General features: G+C 41.6%; 1 protein-coding gene across 1 annotated transcript; it reads left to right on the top strand.

Annotated features, from left to right (window-relative positions):
- The first annotated feature begins 8,943 nt into the window (after positions 1–8,943).
- On the top strand, positions 8,944–10,661 carry LOC118570288 (oogenesin-3-like). Its single transcript, XM_036168684.1, is given in 3 exon segments — positions 8,944–8,987; positions 8,989–9,883; positions 10,200–10,661. Coding segments are annotated over 3 exon segments (1,401 nt in total).
- Positions 10,662–21,954: the final 11,293 nt, after the last annotated feature.

Genomic DNA, 21,954 nt, shown 5'->3' with positions numbered 1-21,954 from the left:
ACAGTTCTCTGTCTTTTAAGACTTGCTCCAAGCAAGGTCAAAGTATTAATTAGCGCTTTGACATGATTATTTTTATTAAGTCAGTAATGTAAAATATGGCTGATGTTTGGTTTCGATATCCCTGGGAGTCCTGCCCTTTTCTGAAGGGTTAAAGAAGAGAAGTGGATGGGTGTGGGGAGGTGGGGGGATGAACTTAGAGGAGAGGAGGGAGGGGAAACTGAGTTCAGAATGTAATATATGAGAGAAAAATAAATAAAGGATAACAAAACATGGCTGTAGTCATTGTTAGCTAAAACACTGACTATCGTACAAATCTGTAAGTTGGATCCAGTCCCCATGCCTGTGAGTGTCGCTAAGTGACCTTAGGGTAGTCAACCCATTTAGTGCCTGCATCAAGTGCTCTAACTGTAGTTAAGTATACCAACTGCAGGGCTCTGCCCTTCAGTTTCACCATCTGTAGAATGGGTTCAGTGGAGTTGTCCCTCGGGGCTTCCAGGGGAGGCTTCAAAGGTCTTCCTTATATTGTCTGGTTGCTCCCGAGCACTGTGACCATTCCCTTAGCTAAGAATTCTGAACCACTGGGAACTGGAGTGAATGGAATTCTTACAAAAGTTGGACCTCTCCCAGTGCTGGGGAGGAGGAAGGTATTAGAGAGTGACGGATGAGCTAGAGGATTAAGGGAGTCAATGACCCATCAATTAGAGAAGCCCAACACTCCAGATACCGAAGTGAGTTACAGAGGGTGTATGGGGGTGAAGTCTGTAGATCCACAGCCAAGGGGCTCAGGATGGGTTTGTGGTACTTGTTGGTTGGTGGGATGTGAAGTAGGGAAACATCAGAAAAGAAGCAAAAGTTAGAGCTGGAAGTTTCTGGTACCTTTTGGCCACCTGACCTTCAGGGAGAGAGGCTGTAGCTGAATTCTGCCTCTTAATTCTCACACAGGACGTATCATTCCAGTTTAATTAAGTTGGTGCTGGAGCAATGGCTCGGAGGATAAAGCACTGTTAGGACCTGAGTTTGAATCCCTAGAACTCTATAAAGCTGGACGAGATGGCGTACATCTTCAATCCATGTGCTCTATAGTGAGATGGGAGGTGGGGGTGGAGGGGAAGAGCATGGTGTATACCACAGTGAACAAGTGATCCTGTCTCAAACATGGTGGAAGGCAAGGACTAATACCTAAGGTTGTTCTGACCTCCACACAGACACCATAACACACGTGAGCACACGTGTGGTACCCATGATTGCATCTACATCTCCCTTAGCCATTCTGATATCTCCACCCCTTTGCAAATAGCTTAAACCTTGATGCAGGTAGTTGAGTGATAGACCCTTTTAAAGCATGGGTTGGAATACAACTGAGGATTTAGGGACCATGTAGACAATCTTAAAGTGAAAGTATGGTCTAGAATTAACCTGACTGCCTGCTCACACCAGCACCTCCCTCTATGCAGATAACCAGGCTGTGGGAGGAAGAAGTGGGAAGCTTTAAAGAAAAGGGACACTGAGCCAGAAGGGTAGAGGAGGCAGTGGGAGGAAGTGGTAGGTGTGAAGAAACAGAGAGAGAGAGAGAGAGAGAGAGAGAGAGAGAGAGAGAGAGAGAGAGAGACCAGATGAATGGGAATGAAAATACAGACAAATGAGCATTTGGAATAAGCAGGAAGAAATAATGAAGAGACCTAATGATGCAATCCTCCTGAGCATATGAACTACCTGGGGGAATTTTCCCATTTCTTTTCTTTGTTTGTTGGTTTTGTTTTTGTAAACAGGGTCTTGCTATGTAACTGTGGCTGGCCTTGAACTTTTAACAATTTTGTCTTTCCCTCCTGCGGGCTGAGAGGGTGCTTCCACTCCCGCTTTCCATTTCACTTTGCTTAACCATTGTATGCAATGCATGGAATATGCGTAGCACATCCTTAAAGGTTAATGAATACATCAAAACCCACTATCTCACCACATAACTTTAAAACTTTGACATCATCCACTTTTGAAGCTCCCTGGGTACCCCTCTCACCTGGCCTCTTTTCACCCCTATTTAATATTGATCTTACCCTGAATTTAGAGCCCAAAGATATGAGGTTTTTTTTTTTTGCTTTTTTTTTTTTTTGTTTTTTTTTTTAAGAATGTAAAGGAGACAAAACGGTAAGTCATAACGGTATGAGTGAAAGGGGAGTGAATTTAGTTTTATTGAATAATATGTCATTCTCATGAAAACTTTTCAAACCTTCCTATAAAATCCGAGCATAATCCAGAGTCTTCAGGCTGCAGAGGCTACCTGGGTGGTCTCTGGGTGTGGCAGGACCTCCTGCAGAGCCGGCCAGCAAGACTGGCTGTTCTTTCTGAGGTGATATTTTATTGTCTTGCAATTTGAATAACTGAATCCTGTGTTTTTATGCCTAAACTAGCAGAATGACCTTGTCTGCCAGTGGGCACATTCTGTAAAACTAGTCATTCAAATGGTCATTAAGAGGCCATTCTTGCATGTAGAAGCAGTATTCAATGGCCCTGCTCAAGCCTGTTACTTTGTAAATGATAAGTTACCAGAATCTTCCGATGCAGAAGACTCTGTTCTCCTGAATTTTATGGAGCTCCTAGATTGGTCTCTCTGGGTCTTTTTAGCTCTGCATTTCCTAAGCAGCTAGTCACTAGAAGTAATTGTGGGGAATCTTTAGCTCCAACCCATTCCTAATCCTGCCTAGCAGTTCCACTGGGAAGTCAGCCCCACTCTTTCTGTTCCACACCTTGCCTAAGAAAGCCTGGTAAACACCTGCTTCTCCCCCAGAGCTCCTTAAGACCAGCCTCCAGGGTATTTAAGGTTGGGTCCATAGACTCCCCCGGATGACCCAGGGATGCTTTGTTCATTATATATGGACTTTTAATGTGAATTGGCTTATTGCATTGGTGGAGTTACCCACTACCAGGATTAAAACAAACAAGCAAACAAACAAAAAACAAAAACAAAACACTTATCAGTAACTCAGAAGGAAAGCATGGAAGGAGGAGGCAGGCAGCAGAGAGAGCAGGGGAGCTGAGGTTCGCCTCCTTGAGAACAGGCCTGTCTTGGCCAATGTCAAATCTTTCACTGTGCCTCCTGCTCTGCCTGGCACTGAAGTGTTTGCTGACTTGAGCTGAAGTTGGACAGACATAACTGGTCAGCAAGCCCTCCAGGGATAAGACTATATATGTTTTCCTGTCATCTGTGATTCCGACGCCACTCCTTCAGGATGACTACAGAATGTAAGGACACAAAGAACCCTCCTCAGCCTCTGTCTGTTTGTCAAAAGGAGGGTGACTTCCCCCCTCCCGGTTATTTCCCTAGAAGCCTCCAAAAGCTCAGAGGTGAGCCAACAATTTCCAGCCTAAGTCTCGGAGCCAAGGTGGACAGATGCTCTGTAGGACTAAGCAAGAGGGCTTGGGATGGTGGTCAATAGGTACCACCACCAAACCTACATGATGGAGAAGTAACAGGCCAACCACATCCGACCAGAGCAGTGTGGCCACCTGAGCCTTTCTCCACCTCAGCACCACTGACATTTGAATCAGCTGGGTTGTGACGAAAGTGCGTCATAGTGTCTCTATCTGAATTTTTGGCCTCTTCCTATTAGATGCCAGGATTAGCCCTCTGTCTCAACTCCAAACAATGAAAGATGTCTGCACACATTGACTGATCCCCTTCTAACAAGTTCCTTCTTAAGGAATAACTGTTATTGTTCGTTATTATATTATAACAAATAGCTGAGAGTGACTGGAAAGTAGTTACTATGGAGTGTGTCTATAGTGGATTTTCTCAAAATGTTCTTCTTAAACTGTGAGAAACAGGAACTCTTCTGATAAAATGCAGAATCCTGGGGGCCAGCACTTATATTTTAATGAGTTAGACTAAGGTATTTTTTTCTCAGTTCTAGGATAGAATTCTGGGCCTCACACTTGTCAGGCATACACTTTGCCATTGAGCTATAACCTCATCCACTTAAGAAAGTTACATATGCAGCCCAATCTTCCTCGGTAGTAGGATTAGAGAATTCCATGATTGATAGCCCAATAATCTGCAGTCAACCCTTCACTGGTGGTAGGAAGACACAGTTTTCCTGCCCTGATCAATGTTCTCTCCACCCTGTAGAGCCGGCACAACTTGCTGGTCCCATCACTTGCCATTCCTCAACTCTTAGTCAAGGAAAATCATTATTATGGTACAAATGACTTACCTGGTAGAGGAAACCCTTTACAACTTGGCACCTATTAGTTTTAAATCGAGTCCTGCCACAGTGTATGGAAGAAGAGACCTCAATTTAGAAGAAGTCTGAAATGGATTTTGAGTTTTCAATAGAACACATGTTTATTTTTAATGGCTTTTCTTCGCTAGACATCCCCTTAAGAGGCTTCTGTGGAAACAATTTCACTCACTCATCTTGCCGTGCCTTGATGTGTGGAGCATGTGACTCAAGGATGCTATGTGCTTAGTGAATGGATTCAGATTTTATCGGAGTGCTGGGTGGTGGTGGCTGCAAGGATATATATGGATCCCTGCCGGTTGGAGGCTAGGAAGCACTCTATTGAAAAGTGGGGACCTGAAAGAACAAAAGGACCCTAAAATTTTGCTTTAAGGCTGCTGCTACTAATCACAACAGTTGAGATTTATGATTTGCTTGCTCCATGCTCACTTAATCTTCTCAATAGATTAGAAGAAAGGCACCTTTATTATCCTCCATGGATGCTGGAAAACTCAAGTTGCCAGAGAGACAAAATGCAGTTCTTTCCTCCTTAGACCCAAGCTCTTCTCAAGGGTATTATGGGATACCTGGGTTCCATGCAATTCTACTTGCAAAACACTGGTGACCTTGTTCAGATTCACAAGGAAAAGCCCCGTCTGAGCAGAGGTGGGACAAAGCTGCCAGCAGACTTCTACAGATATGGCGGTCAATCTAGTCTGCGGAAACAGATTTGAATCTAGTTCATCATCCGGGCTTCTCCCAGATCAGCACTCTGTCAGTCTGCTGTGCCTTAGCAGGGTAGTCCTGAGTAAAGTAGTAATAGTAGTAGAGTCTCTTGGGCCAGCCCCCAGGAATCTAGCAGGCAAGCCTGGGTCTGAACCCCCAGGGCCCAGGAAAAGGAAACCAAGAGCTGAACTGCTAAAAGTGACTGGGTACTTGAAACAGTTCCTTGCCACCTTGATTTCTCTCTGTACACTGTCTTTTGCATGCAAATTACCTTCTCTGCCTTCTTTTTCCTCTCTCAGGACATCTGCTTTCATCTGGATTGATTCATATAAAAATAAAAGGGAACATGAAAATCATTCACCATTCAAAGAGATTGTTCTTGCTCTGGGACCAGTCAGACCAGCCCTAAGCTCCAGGGCCCTGGAACACATCTGGGAGTTGGTCAGTCACCAAGACAGAGATGTCTGGGCTGAAAGGAAGGTAGTGTTGAGGGTCTGAAGCAAAGATGACTTTGTTCAAAGCTAACTGGGAAGATGGAGAGGGAGGGGAGGAAAGAGGGAGGAGATTCAGCAGAGAAGGAACACAAGGTACTCTGATTGGACCACATGGTTTTAATGCCCAAGAGTTATATTAAATTAGAATTGTCTTACATGGTTTACTGTCTCATGTCTGAATTTTTTTTCTTCCTTTGTTTCTGTTTCCCTGGTCCATTTCGTCCCCAGAACACAGCATCTGGGGGAGGTGAGATCTAGGAGCACAGTAAAAATGATTTTTATAGTTGCCAGCATCCCAACCTGTGTTATAGGGCACCCTGACTGCTCCCTGTCCCTCAAAGGTTAAGCTCTCCAATCAACCCAGAAAATATTTATCAGCACATAAAAGTATGCTGTAGCTAGTTTTCCATAAGTGCCAGGGCCTTTAGCTGGACCATTTTTCCCTAGAGAGCTGATCTAGTGCCTCATGCTGATTGTGTCCAGAATAGCAGAAAACCGGGGGCTCACAGAGGGTCTTTCCTTGTGTGTAGCTGAACAAGGTCATACCCAGCACACCTGCACAGCCAAGTACCCTGAGGCGCAGGTCCAGTGTTTACCTCAGCATATCTTGCTCTTCAGGCGTAGAATTTAGGGCCCTAAGTGAGCCCTTTAACACGGTGCAGGGGGCTCCGTCAGTCAGCTCAGCAGGAAGGCTTTCATCCAACTCAAGGCCACACTTCACATGCTTTGTAAGCTCTCCACTCCAACAACAACAGTTCAGTCAGTGTCTTTGTGGTGACTGCTTGTGTTTGCAAAGGAGATACCTGTCGTACAATAAGAAAAAAACAGAAAACAAAAACCCTCAAAGTTGAAAGGAAAGCAAGCAAGCATAACAACCCTTTGTTTCCATCCAGAGGGACTCCCTGAGTTCCAAGAAAGAAAGGGAGAAAGAAAAAAAAAACCCACAAAACCTAAAGGAAGCCCAGAGAGCAGTCCCTACCAGGAAGACCGCTGCTGCTTCCACAAAATAATTTGGGCTTAAAGCATTCCATCCTTCTTGACTATTTTAAAGGCTCCCCTGCGGGAGTGTCTACAATGCCAACTGCCACCTCCAAGATAAAGCACTCTCTTCCAGAGAATGGAGCTAATTACATTCATGTCTTATTCAAGTGATCCCTTTTATCATGGTGACAGCGGACTCTGAAATCAGTCTGAGAGTCTACAATGGGACTATGGGAGTTTTCCTAGTTTGCCTGAGACCATGGCAGGGAAGCTCACCTAATTCCTGAGTCCAAATGCTTCTCCTCCCTCTCTTGATATTAGAAGCTCCAAAAAGCAAGCAAGCAAGCAAGCAAGCAAGCAAGCAAGCAAACAAACAAACAAACAAACAAACAAACAAACAACCAGAATAACTTCACTGTGGCATTCTGAATGTTGGAGGAAGTAGCAGAAAATTGTCCTGAGCACTGGCCAGAAGCATAAACAGACGAGCCGTGTCTTTCCACAATGTCAGAATTTATTGAAAAACAATAAATTCACAAGGTTTAATGGGTTCAATGACAGCAATTTGTCATAAAAATCTTCCTACCTTGGAAGCTTTGGTGGAGGTGAGTGAAAATTCTTTATTACTTAATTACAAATGCTCTCTCTTATACACAGCACACAATAAGTAGCTCTGTGTATCTCTATACATATACATGGGTTACAAAATGAATAAAGGTTAGAAATGCTGCCATAGAGTTCAATAGGTTTCATAAACGGTGCAGCCCCAGATGGGAGACCTGGTAGGTGGCAGGTCGGTGACAGGTGGTCTACTTGGCTGTATCAACAGCAGGAAACAGATCCAAGCTGGGGAGTCCTTGCTTCTTCACACACACACACACACACACACACACACACACACAGCGCACGCGATGATAGATTGATGTGGGGCCATGTCATCAAAATGCTAGGTGTTCATCACTTTTTTGGGTCCAGACAAGGAAGCCACACTCTACTGGATCAGTAAGTTTGGGGGCCTGATTTTTCTGATAAGACTTTAATGTGGCCACCTATCCTCAAAGTTTCACTTCTCTCTGATAAAGTGGTGAGGTGGCTCCCTTCCCACCCTCAGGAATAAGATTTATTATCTGTCTGTGCTGCCTGGGTGGTGCCTGATAAATGATGCAGGTTCTAGGTCCACCCAGGGGTTGCAGCCATCCTTCTTCCTCAAAATGGAGTCAAAGGGTGCTTATCACAGGAGTTTCCTAGAGACCTGCAGAACCAGCAAAAAAAAACCACACTTTTGTATAAAATAGAGTAACTTAAAATAGGACATACCCTGATCTCAAAAGGAATCATTCTATTTAGTAATATCTTCATATTTGATGATATCTGGTATCTCTGAATTAAGGGATACAGTAAAAAAAAATTCAAATGTTTGATATGTGAAATCTAAGAGATTGCTGTTTTAAATATTGTGCCCCTGATGGGAATATAATAATGTATTGCTTAGTTCTCTCCCCCCATCTTCTTCAGTGTGTACTCTGAGCACCTCCTAGGTAAAGCATCCTCTGGGGCCCAGAGTGTGTTGTGAGTGTGTACTATTCTCACTGAGGACTCATTTTGGTTCCCAGGATCTACATTGCGGCTCACAACTGCCTATACTTCCAGCTTTAAGGGATCCGACTCTCTTCTAGCTTCAGTGGACACCTGCACTCATATGCACATACCTCTTCGACACATATGCATAATTAAAACTAAAATCTTAAAACAAAGCCCCTTCTGTATCCTCAGTTTCTGCAAGCTTCTAATCCTTTGCAAGTATCTTTACACCAATGAACACTTAGAAATTCAGTGTGGACAAGTCTCCTAAGGACCTGAGTAGCATTCCTATACTATCCACAGCTTATGACCCTACAAAATGACCAGTCCAGCATTGATGACCTCATCTTTCTGACCCCTAGTCATCTCTATCTTTCTCTGCCTACTACTATAGGGGTTCAAAGAACATGTTTCGAAGGGAGCTATATGCTGTTATAAGTCTAACTGTTGACCAGAGGGGAAAAAATGAGAGAAAATTTGTACATAGGTAAATTGAAAGGTGTCTATGTTTTATGGTTATTGAAAACCTGAAGAAAGCTAACATTTAAAAATCCCATCAGGGCAGAACAGAATTTCCATAAAAATACAGACACACAAGGCTTCTTGGATGGAACAACTTTCGGCCACCAATCCCGAGAGAAAGACGGAAGAACAGAGACTCAGGTCATCCTAGCTTCCTAACTGGGCTACGTGAAAAGTTTCCTTACAAATTCTAATACAGGTAGCGATCTGATCCACTCCAAGTAGACAACGTCAAAATATCAAAAGAAGAAGTGGGTGGAGCCTCAGTCATTCAATCAGAGTTCAGATTTCATCTGGGAGGTGTGTCGAAAGGTATATAAGGCTCAGAACAACCCTCAGTCTTGGAGCCACTGCCTCCCCGGACTGGGATCTGGACGTCTGTCTCCAGTGTTCAGATCAGCATTATTATCCCCCAAAAACCAGTCATGATGGGAGACCAGGCCCCACCCACACTCATGCAGCTGGCAAGACAGGCTGCTGAGGGAGGAGGCCTTGACCATTTCTACTCTGGAGGACCTGCCCGTGGGGCTGCTCCCGCAGATGTTTGAGGAGGTTTTCACTGATGGACGAACAAACATCCCGAGGGCCATGGTGTCTGCCTGGCCATTCCCAGGCCTTTCTGTAGGAGCCCTGATAAAGGACGCCCACCTGGAAACGTTGAAAGCTCTGCTTGCTGGACTAGATGTGCTGATTACAGACAAGGTTCATCCCAGCAGGCAGGCAAAACTCAGAGTACTTGATTTGACGAATGTGCACCATGACTTCTGGAGCATTAGGGCAGGAACCCATGAAGGTGACTGCTCACCACAAGCCGAGAGGCAGAAGCAACCAGTGGAGATCTGTCCTATCTCTGAGGTGAAGAAACGTTTTAGGGTAGTAACTGATCTTGAACTCATGAAGGCAAGGTACAATAAATGTGACTCGTACTTGTTACAGTGGACCCAGCAGCGAAAAGATTCCATTCATCTATGTTGTAGAAAGCTGAAGATTTGGAATTCACCTGTCTTCTCAGCTATACAGATCTTCAAAAAGATAAATCTGGACTGTATCTTGGAGCTGCAGCTGAGTCTACGGTCACTTAAATTCATTGTAGAGCTTTTTCCTTACCCAGAGCAGATGAGAAACCTTCACACCTTTGTGCTAGCAGAAACTGGGAATCCCTTCAGATCTGGTGCTTCTGCACAGCAGGAATGGAAAAGCATGTTGCTTTCTCCGCTCTCCAAATTCCCTTGTCTCCAGAATCTCTCTGTATATAATATCTACTTTTTAACAGGCTTCCTTGAGAAGTGGTTCAGGTGCCTGAAGACCCCCTTGAAGACTCTGTCAATCACTGACTGCTGGCTCTCCCAGTCAGACTTGGAGTACCTTGTAGTGGATAGCCATCCCAGCATTGGCCTGGAAGTTCCAACCCCCATTGAGGCTTCAGTAATGGTCACACCCACAAGGCAGCGCGGAGGAGGAAGCAGAAGACCAAGGATCGAGAGGAGGTCTCTCTCTGGGTTCCAGGACCCTGGACGCTGGAGGTAGACCGAGCAAAGTTCTCCAGAGAACACCGCCGGACTGTGCTATAGCTTTGCCAGACCCTGCAACCTATCCCTTCATTTGTAAGTTACCCCACAAAATAAACCTCCCTTTTAACTACATGGAGTGGCCTTAATAATTTCACCAAGAGTACCTGAGCCAGTGCCCGAACATCCATGAGCTGAAACATCTGAACCTGAGTGGTGTAGTGCTATCTGATTCATGCCCTAAGCTTCTTGGGGTTCTCCTTGATAGAATCGCAAGTACCCTGCAAACCCTGGAATTGGAGGAGTGCGAGATGAGGGACTCTCATTTCAATGCTATCTTGCCTTCCCTGAGCCAATGCTCCCAGCTTACTAAGGTCAATTTCAAAAATAATGGTATCTCTCTGCTTGTCCTGAAGAACCTTCTATGTCACACAGCCAAGCTGAGAAAGCTGACCCATGAGCTGTACCCTATCCCTCTGGGACACTATCAGGAATTCAGGCTACTTTGTCCTGAGCTGCTGGATATACTCAGGGCCGAAAGGGAACCCAAGGAAGTTTCCTTTTCTCCTGCTTGCAGGGCTTTCTCTCCTGATTCTATACCCTGGAGGGCAGAATTTTTTGCCTTACTTTTTCAATAAGTAGGGTGAGGTTTCTTTTGGTACTAAAAAAGAAGCCTAGTGTTGGGATTGTATGTACACTATGTACATCTTGGATTGCATGTAATAAATGTGCTGAGTTTTTTGGGTTGCTAGTGTAAAAAAATAAAAATAAAATAAAATAAAATAAAATAAAAATCCCATCAGTCCAAACTTAGGAGTCATAGCCTGTGCCCAAACTAAGTTGGCTACCCATCCTTAATAAACCAATTCAAAGAGCCACATTAATAGAAGAAGACTGAAGATTTATTCAACTTGGCTACATTAAGAGAAAAGAGACTCTCCCCCAACTCTACTCTCAGGGCCCTGAAGTGAGATTTAATATGAGATCTAAGCAGTGCTGGTGAAGGTGTGGTCCCACCCACCCACCCCTGACTCATTGTCTGGCCATTTGTCTTATCCTGTGAGATGGTTTAACAAGCTGTTAGTGCTGTATGAAATCTCTTTTTTGGCTGGTGCCTTTTCTTTTTCCCAGCATGAGATTCCAATAGTTAGTCAGATTGAAACACAATTGTCTCCTTAGAATAACTTCATTTCTTCTGGGATTAATGATTATTATTATTATTATTATTATTATTAATGACAATTTAATGACTCAAATAGTTTAAGATGCACAGGATAAAAAGGATTTGAAGAAACTTAACAGGGATAGAAACAAGGCAGAGTTGGGAGACAACAACTTCGAATTTTCCAGACCCCATCTTCCCTAAATGACTTTAACCTCTACATCCACTGTGATGTGAGACTGCCTGCCCTCTTTCATTGTTTTAGGGATTTTCTAGGAAAGTTTTGATAGTCACTGAGATATTTATTACTTCCAGTGAAGACAGGAAAGATGAGAGACTTTTCTTCATTTGCAATCCACCCTTGAATTTTATTAATTTTAATGAAATTCAGCATCTTTGACTTAGTGTCAGTTGTACTTGATTGATAGATATCTCTGGCTTAAAGAATGTGTGATTTTCACTTAGTGTTTATTTCTTTTACCTGGAGTATTATATCTTGACCTCCTCTGGCTATTTCCATAAAAGTATGATAGTGATGCATTAGGCATGTTTGAAGTTACGAAAATTTAGATAAAACACCAAGAGTTTCTTTAGCCAGTGAAAGCTTTGTGGAATTTAAGGCTGGGTTTCTTGGAATCAGAGAAGAGTGTTCACTGAGAACACCCTGTAATCCAAACATCAGAAGACAGCGTAGTCATCATGCTTAGAACCGACTAGATTCTAAAATCAGTGATATGGAAAACTTACGCCTGTACACTAACAGTGTAGGACAGCTTTACCACGTCAACCATCATAGAACAAGCCAGGGCTGTCACACAAAAATAAACATTACAGTTGCTAAGGAAACAGAAATCACCTTGGAGATGATTAACACCAGTCGGACGAGCAGTGAAGGCTGTAATCAATCATGACCAAACAGAGAGCAGCAAACATTTTTATAAGGTATGAGAGACAGAGTTTTCTTTCTGAGGCCATTTAGAATCATAGCGATGCGTTTCTCTGTGAATGTGACACTCCTCCAGAACATGGTTACATTGTAACCACTGCACAACTTCTTCCTAGATCAATCATTTCCAGTTCTGAAAGTTGCTTTTAGATATGGTGGAGAAAGTCCCAAATGAAAGCATACCTTGTCAGTTTGCAAACACCTTGGGTTAGTATCTATTATTTTTCTTCTGTGATGAGTCCTTGTCTTTGAAAATGTTTTGACTCTGAATTATCATATTTGAAGTTTTAAATGTTTGTGGATTCTACAAAAAATATGGTCTATCCCAAGAGAACTTTGCCAAAACATCAAAGACACGATACTGTCAACAAGAAAGTTTGTTATTGGGTACGAAGCACTATTACTCTTTGAAAAAAGATTTCATACTTGAGTGTAGGCAGGATAATATTTTTTGGTTGTTGTTACATGACATGCCTTGTGGAGATCAGGCTGTCCTGGCTTCAAAGGAAAATCATTATCAACAAAGAGGCTGTCCCAATAATATACTTACCTCAAATTTTAGTATTAGAGAGAGAGATAAAAATGGAAGCAGTTACGCTTTTTCATGTAAAGAGGATTACATTATAAAAATGCTATTCAAGTTCAATAATGTCAAAGATCGTGTCAATGCATACAATTCACTTTTCAATACTTCCAGCTGAACAAAATGATGTGTTCATAGGTCATCATTAGTCGTGATGAGTAGTTTGGAGCCTGTAACAGAAAACCCTGAACATCTTTGTTTCATTTAATAAGGAGATTTTTTTTTTCACTTCCAGCATCTTCCAATTTGATATCCCATTTATCAAATTTTACACCATAGCAAGATACCATGGCTAACATGTATCCTAAGGAGATCAAATGAAGTTCGTAATACCATCTATACAGTGTTCTGGCCACACAATTTGGCAGATCAAATAACCACATGTGGGACACACGGAAGTAGAGGATGTGGGGAGCGGGACACATGGAAGTAGAGGATGTGGGGAGCACCATCAGGGAGTGTAATCAGCTGTATGCAGAATGTGAAAAGTGATATTGGACAAATGATCCAGTTTATCCAACAAAGAAATTGAAGAGTGGGGGGAAGGAGGAGGAAGACGTGGTGGTATTGTGTTCCCCAATATATTGTGCACCCTAATAAACTTATCTGGGGTCAGAGTACAGCCACTAGATATAGAGGCCAGAAAATGGTGGCACGCACCTTTAATTTTAACATTCCAAAGGCAGAGACATCGGTCTGGATCTCTGTGAGTTCAAAGCCACACTGGAAACAGCCAGGCATGGTGATTCACGCCTTTAATACCAGGAAGTGATGGCAGGAAGCGGAAAGGTATATAAGGCATGAGGACCAGGAACTAGATCCTGTTAAGCTTTTAGTCTTTTGAGCAGCACAGTTCAGCTGAGATCCATTCGGATGAGGACACAGAGGCTTCCAGTCTGAGGAAACAGAATTGACTGAGAAGTTGGTGAGGTGAGGTTAGTTACGGCCTATTCTGTCTCTCTGATCTTCCAGCTTTAACTCCAATACCTGGTTCTGGTTTGATTTTATTAATAAGATCCATTAGATTTGTGCTATAGGAAGAGCCCAAAAGAGACATATTAACTAACTGTAAATTATGAACCTTATTTGAATTTTGATGTGAAGAAATCAACAAAAAGAAAGGAATTACAAAACAACTGGGCCATACTAGGTGATATTTGATAATGTCAATGAATCATTAAATATTTGGTAAGAAAAATATTAGGATAAATTAAAGTAAAAGGAAGAGCCTGTGGGATGGCTCCCTGGATATGGGTATTGCTGCCAAGCCCAAGGGCCAGAGTTCGACACCTGGGACTGCATGGTAGAAGGAGAGAACTCAAAAGTTGTCATCTGACCCCCCCCCCAACACACATATCATGGCACTCATTCTCTAAATAAATGAATTTAAAAACATGTAAATTAAAAAAATAATTAAAATGAAAGGAGATTCCTTGAAGGACAAATGATGAGATTGTTTACAAATAAGATGATTTGATTTGGATTAGTTTCAAAATACTTCGGTGAAAAGTAGCAGTGCTGGTGAGACCTTGGCTCTGTAAACTCATCAACAGAAGAGACTTTGTCAGTTAGCAAACCTGATATCAGCAATGAGTTTCAATACTGAAAATTAAAAACTTCATTTTTTTTTCTCAAAGTGAGCTGGACATGGGAGAAACACGTGCTGGTGTCCCTGGCATTCGAGAGAAATGGACTCACCCGGCACAACAGCTTTAATTCTCCGTGTGCATGAACAGGCCTGGGCCTGCAAGGGCTCCTTCATGCTCCATTTTTACTCTGAGAAGCAGCATCTGAGGTTTCATTCCAAACTCCCTACATTCAGATATTGGCTTAGAGGATCCTAGTGCCCTGGGCTCCCATTCAAATAACTGTATCTTGACTATAGATTAGTCATTCTCCAAGGATGAGCCAGAGGCATCGTGGGCCTTACAGGTAGGAGGTTAAACTCATTTCCCTTATGATACTAAGGCGGTGTGTTCCTCTGATGTCTCTGTCTCAATTTGTCATGAAATGTAAAAATGCCATTCCCCTAGCTGCTGGAGGTCAGTGGTGGGAAACCTGTTTGTCTTCTTTTTTTTCTTTAAGTTCTTGACCTTATTTTCTAATACATTAAATGCCTATAGACAGAAAATATAAGTTTATGTCTTTGAGTCTTCAATGCATTTATTAAGAATATAAGAAGCTCCTGGGGCTAAAAACTTGAAAACTACTATTTAATTTGTTGTTGTGTGTGCCGTGAGTGGCACTACAATGCAAAATATTATAGGAGCACATAGGTTTTGGAAAATACATAGCAAACAGCCTCATCTACTTATTTACAACTTGTCTACACTGCTAATAAGATGTTTACATTGCCATAGAGTTCTAAGGCAGTGTTTTCGTTAGGGTTTCTATTGCTGTGAAGAGATATCATACCATGAAATTCTTTTTTTTTGTTTGTTTGTTTTTGGTTTTTGAAAAAAGGGTTTGCCTATGTAATCCTGGCTGTTCTGAACTCCCTTTGTATACCAGACTGGCCTCAAAACTCTTATAAAGGAACACATTTAATTGAGGTGGCAGCAGTTTCAGAGGTTTTATTCATTATCATCAAGTGGGGGGGGCATGGCGGTGTGTGGGCAGATGTGGTGCTGGAGAGGTAGCTAAGAGTTCTTACATCTTGACTCACAGGCAACAGGAAGTGTTCTGTCTCACTGGGCACAGCTTGAGCATATAAGAAGACCTCAAAGCCCACCTCCACAGTGACACACTTCCTCCAATAAGGCCACACCTACTCCAACAAGGCCACACCTCCTAATAGTGCCACTCTCTTTAGGGGCCATTTTCTTTCAAACCACCACAGGCAAGAACCTTGGCTTCATTATGTATGTCAAAAGTCCAGATTTAATTAAATGACTGAACTGGCTTTTTATCTGAGAGTCATGAATCAGAGGAGCACCTCACAAAAAGCTTAGAAAGCATAGAAAGCTTCTCCCATGAGAGATAGAAGCCTGTTTTTATAGGCAGAGAAAGGCCAAAGAAACTGGGGACATACTACAAAGGCAGATTGGTCATTTTGACAGAAGGTTAAAACAGAATTGCTTAAAGTGGGCTAACTCTGGCCCAGAGCAGATCTGACTCTCTGTTCTCTGATTTCTCAAAATGTCTGATCAACAGTTCAATTCCGGGTTGTTGGTATGGAACTTCAGTCTGAGTGACTCTGCTCTGCTTTGGTTTATTGATCCCTGGTTGGCTGCCTGTACATTTTGTTTAAAACATTTCATTTAACATAACCTAGTAGCCAGACACAAGTGAGTTACACCCACCTGGAACTATTAGTGCTTTAATCAACCAATGAATAATTTGATGGTTACACATGAACAGAAAAGCATAACTTGGTTTATGCCAATAATGGACATCATGAGCTCATGCTCAGGAGATGTAGAACCGAGGGTTTGAAGGCAGCAGGGGGCCAAGGGCTAAGAGCTGGAAGAGATAGTGGAATCCAAGGAAGGAGGATTGGTATGCAGAAAATGGGAGCCATCTGGAGATGTGGGCCTTGGGTTCCTCTGTTCCTAGCACTGAAAATAGTTCTCCGGCTGCTGTCCTGGCCGGACACCACTTTCTGGTTTGAGGGGAAGTTGAGCCTACAGGGTACAGTTCCCCCTATCCCTTCTTGCCAGGCCTCTGCTGTTTACTGGAGAACAAAGACATTCATTTCATAGCTGGAGATTAGAGGATGAAAGTGAAAGTATAATCAATCAATTAACATGCATGAATAATTGTCTTGCATCTTTTCTTTTGGGAGCTGGGGAGACAGAGGATGGAGGATGACGGGATTTACCACAGAGATGTGAAGGGGGCAGCAGTGAAGGATGTGGACAAACAGACACATACTGAATATTTCTCTGCAGTTGTCCACAGGCTGGGTCTTCAACCTCCTTGCCTGCTTGGTTTTTCCAGTGTGGCTGGGAGTAACTGCTACATTACACTCCAGAGGTTGGGGATACCCTTTCCTTTCGTCTTCTTTTTAATAAACTCCCCCTTTCCTTTCGTCTTCTTTTTAATAAACAATGATTTTAGTTTTCAGATGTTCCACCGAGAAAGCAAAAACACTTCTTGGATATATTCAAATCCACTCATTACAGATGCTGTGACCCAATAATTTTTGAGAGTTTGAATCATTTCAGACTTTTCTAAATGGATTGTCATTACTCTTCTAGCCCAATCTAGCTTCTGCATTCTGAGTCCATTGTTTGCCCCCTAATATCTCTACACCTACACTGCTGGAGAAGGTCACAAAAGCAGGAGAAAGCCCCAGGCTAGATTGGAGAGGTTAGTGTCTGGGGTGGGGAGTGAGCTGAAGGCCACCACAATGCAGTGGCCATGTCATGTGGCATAAGAGGATATGTGTGTTTTAAGTCTGGCAAGGTCCTTGAAGGGTAGGGTGTCTCTTACCTGGTTTTATTTCTCCAATATCTTACATAATACCTTGTGTACAATTAGCTCAAAAGGTGACTGGGACAGTTGTTATTTGATTGTTGAGTTCTGGGGGAGTTTTACTTTTTAATTTACACAGTTCCATTTTATTCTGATGCATTTTGAAATAAAAACTGCATGTTAATGTTTGTGTAACTAGTAAGGTCATATAGATAATGTGCATATATATTTTAATTTTTTTTGGTGAGGCAGGGTCTTGTTATATGACCCAGAATAAAGATTCTTCTGCCTCCACCTGTCCTGGCTGCTGGGACTGCCAAGTGTGTGTTACCAGATCCAGATACTCCTTTAAAGGTATTTATAAAAACTAAAGAAAACATTGAAAGTAAAGGTAAAGTAACATCCTGTGATGTTACAAAGAGAACCCGAGATAAGGCTAAGAAAGTAAATACTACTTAGTGGGAAGATTGACCCCCTGGTGACAAATGATCAGAGTTGGGACAGCAGAGCTGTCACCATTGAGAAGACAAAGACTACAACGTGGACCAGATTTAGAGGGGATGTCTGGAGTTCGGTTCTTAATATGCTAAAGTCTGTATTTTAGTCAGACACCCAAGCATAAAGGATAAGAGTCTTGATAAAGCATAGCCTGGGCCTGAGATGTATCTCAGTGGGGAAGCCCTTGCTTAATTCATCACAGGCCCTGGGTTCTTTTCCCAGTACCAGACAAGGGGTGTGTGTGTGTGGGGGGGGGAAGGGGTCTGAAGTTTATAGGTATGATGTACATGCTAAATCCATCAGAGTACAAGTATCCCTGGTAACTTCAGAAGAGAACCCAAGGATGGATCCATAGGCCAGTCCAACATCAAGTGGTAGTAGAAAAAAGGAAAAAAACAAAAACAAAAACTATTTAAAAAAATACCCCTGAAACCAACCAGATCCACCCCCCCCAAAAAACATAAAAATACTGCTTGTAGGTTAGTAAGAGCTCATCCAAACAGGAACCCCTCCTCTAGAATCAAATATGATGTGTGTGTGTGTGTGTGTGTGTGTGTGTGTGTGTGTGTGTGTGTGTGTGTCTATCCACAAACCAGAAGTGTGGGAAGACAAAGGCAGTGGGCACACTGAAGTGGAGATGGAGAGTCACACCCAGCCCTGTTTTTCCTGCTACAACATTGACCCAGATCATAATATTTTCTCCTTTCTTGCAGTATTTATCCGGTCACTATGTAGATGATTACCTAGTTTGATTCCTAACAAACCTCCTTCCATGCATTTCTTTGATGCTTGGGAAGTTTTACCATTGCCTTAGAGCTGAGTTCCTTGGCCTGGCTTTTGAGTCATTACTGGTTTACATACCTTTCTGACCTCATCTTTTCTTCTCCAGTTCAGACTTGGTACCCTGGCCACATGTCTATCCTGAGATGGGTTTGACTGCTTCCAGATCATAGGCCTGAATCTTGGTTACATTTTCTCTGTATGAGATTGTCATTGAAACATTACTTTCATTTATTTAAGTCCTTCCAAGTCTCCTTCAAGTTGTTCTACCAGAGAACATTCTTTCTTTTTAATATTCCTTTAGGGTGTGAAGGGTCCAAGTCTCATAGTCAATTCAAATACCATAAACAGAAATTGTCCAAGTGTGCACAAGAAACTCAAACGACTTGTTTATAATAAATTAATAAGGTCAAGGTATTTTTCCTACTCTATGTATGAGAGTGAATATTTGCTTTTGAAATGTCTGTTTTCTTGCTTTTCTGGTATCTGATGTTAGCTCAAGTGTGTAAAAGTTTAATTAAGACCAGGTTTCTATTTTAAGCTTACATCTAAGAAATGAAGGTAATTTGCATGGAATTCCTGTGAGACTAGAGAATGGTGAAATGTCCCCTACTAATCACAGGACCTTGGTAAATGTAACCTGCAACTCTCTAAACACTAACCAATGAATGCAAAAACCTGTCTTTTTTATTTCAGAGAGCAGGGACCCTAAGATTAAAGTAAAACTATATGGGGCTGTAATGTAATTTGAAATTCCAAAGGTTCTTGCCCATTCTTTACATATTAAATTCCTTTTTTACTTCAGAGAGAGCTTTTATATTTTGTTTCGAAAATGATATTCATAGTTTCTGAAATTTGTTCCCTCTTTGGTTACAGACGGAAATGAACAAGAATACCTCTGTGTTGGTGCCTTCTCTAAATCCCTGTAACTGGTTTACACCCCACTGAGTGGCTGATAGCCCAGCCATACTGGAAATTTCATCACCAGCCACACATGCTCTCCATTTATTGCCACATAGTCTATGGCAAACTGACCCCTAAGACTGTGATAATTAAATTTAGCTAGTTTTTCACTATAAAGTTCTATTGTTACTCACTGAAACCCAGTATGTACCAGCTCTGAGTAAGACCCTGATATATTAAAATTAATTCAGAGTTGTTGGGATTTCTTAGTATACAAATAATTCAATGACACGGATGGATTGACAGTGGCCTCATTCCAACCATTGAATAACCTCTTGGTTGACAACAGGAGTAGACTCAGAGGGTAAAGACAACACACATCAAGGACGTAGTGAGATACACTCCTTTTCTTTCACCTAGCCTCTCTCACCTTCTTTTGTAGTTCTACATGTTACTATTTCATTGTAGAATGGTCAACACAGAATTTGACCTCTCTTCCAACTTGCCAATCAGCCAGCACAGGCATTAAACTGGCTTACCAGAAGCAAACATATAAATACGAGTTGGAAGAGTTCTGGTGACTCACAGATGAAATGCTAACTATGAAGTGTTTGAAAGTAGTATGTTTAGAACTGGACCAGACCATTTTGACAGAATTTTGTAAGTACACAACCACTTTGTATCGTAATTTCTGAGTGTATATTTTTGCCAAGGAGAAGTGTGCAGTAAGAAAAGAATGGCTTATATGAAATTTGCTTTGTAAGTTGCTAAACATCTTTGTGGCAAATATAAAACAACATGCAGTATTCACTTGCCAAAGAGCATATAATTTACTTACATTAGTTCATAAGAGAATGTGGTTGTGTTTTTAAGATGATAATGGACATGCTATAGCCTACATTGAACACAATCTATATTTAACATGGTCTTACATTTTAATGTCCTCTATATTTTTTGCTCATATATGTTTTATTTGACCCTCTTAATATTTTATAACAAATTAAAGGAATACAGGCATCTTTGAAAGAGCTTTCCTTCACTCTTCAAGAACTGATGGAAAGTCAATTTGCCTTCCCAGATTATTAACAGTGTAAATGACAGCTCACGGAAACACATTTAGAAACTGGAAAAGCTTTAGGGAAAGTATACCTAATGACCACAGAAAATATTGAAGTTTAGAAAAAGAAGTGATTTTATTACTGCTATAAAATTCTCCAAACAGCTTTCAGTTATTGACGATTTTCTGGTTGACAACTTCAAATGAATGATCAAGTCTAGCCCTTAGGGTGACTGACTCTATGAGCTGGCTAATAACCACTGCTAAAATGTGCTTTTAAACCAACTAAGAATAATTTCTCACACTTCAGTAATTAAAAATTATGAGCTTGGTTTTATTCCAAAATAAAGTATAAATGGAATGCCTTTTTGCCATGCATAAGGTTTTCAATAAGCAAGAAAAACATATGGCATTCTCTCCTCTTCTCCTGTCTCCCAGACTGCATACTCCTTCTTGTTCCTACTCCTTCTATACAAGTGATTTATTGAATATGGATAGAAATGTCTTCTAGTTCTATAGTTCCCATTGAAAGACTATAAGAGAGAGCCTTTAGGCATAATCTTCATGGTAGTATTGGGGGGCTAATATATTAAAACACAGGAAGTCAAAGGATAATACAAATGCCTGAATTTTCCATTGCAAGGTATGTGCCTTCTTTAAGATCAGTCTCTACCATACTCCTTTAAGCTCCTTACAGTACTGTATGTTACTTTCCTCCCAAAATTCTAGATGTTTTTCTTTGTCCTTATTCTGTAACTCCAAATCTAATTATTACTTTACTCTGGAGACATGATTTAAAAACCACAGAACTACTTTCATTGATGTAAGTATGAAGAATGGAAGGCTAGACATATGGCTCAGTTATGGAGTGCTTGCCTATCATGTGCAAGCCTCTACACTCAGTCCTGAGTTCTACAAAAAATCAAACAAATCTCAAGTGTTAAGAATCCAAGGTCATGGATGCAGGTCCTAATATTCCTTTTAACTTGCATATTCCTCTGAATGTTGGCTCAAGCATCCTATTGCCTCTGAATTCCAGATGCTTCTATTAGCAAATGATTCTGTACATCGTAATGGAAACGCTGTAGCTTGGACTACAATAGAATAGAATGAATTACTGCATGGCAAACAAAATTTATGCATTTGTGTACTGCACATGTTTCTTGCTCCTAGGGATAAAATATACACTGGTAATGAGAAGGAACTAAAAGATTATACATTTCAAAACTATTAAACAATTCATGAGGCAAGGGATTAAAAAAAATATTGCAACTTCACTCATTTCTATACTAAAACAACCAATGGACCAACCAGTCGCAAAGGGAAGCAATGAGAAGAGAAAAATACTCCTAGCTGATGATGGGGTAGTCTGTAGTTTTCTGAAAACCACCTTAGGGGTATAAGAACAATAAGCCCCTAACTGTAGAGGATTTGAATAGCCATTTTATTATTGTTTTCCTCATATGCTGAGTGAACATTTATAAACAAATGCAAATTAGCTTACCTACTAAGCACTTTACAAAGAGGAACGGTCCTCCCTTGATTGACCTAGTTCTGTCCCTTTAACGGCTGTTCTTGAACACACC

This window comes from Onychomys torridus, chromosome 19, assembly GCF_903995425.1.
Source record: "Onychomys torridus chromosome 19, mOncTor1.1, whole genome shotgun sequence".
NCBI classification, from domain to species: domain Eukaryota; kingdom Metazoa; phylum Chordata; class Mammalia; order Rodentia; family Cricetidae; genus Onychomys; species Onychomys torridus.
Note: the sequence above shows the minus strand (reverse complement) of the source record. Positions and strands in the feature narration are given on the sequence as shown.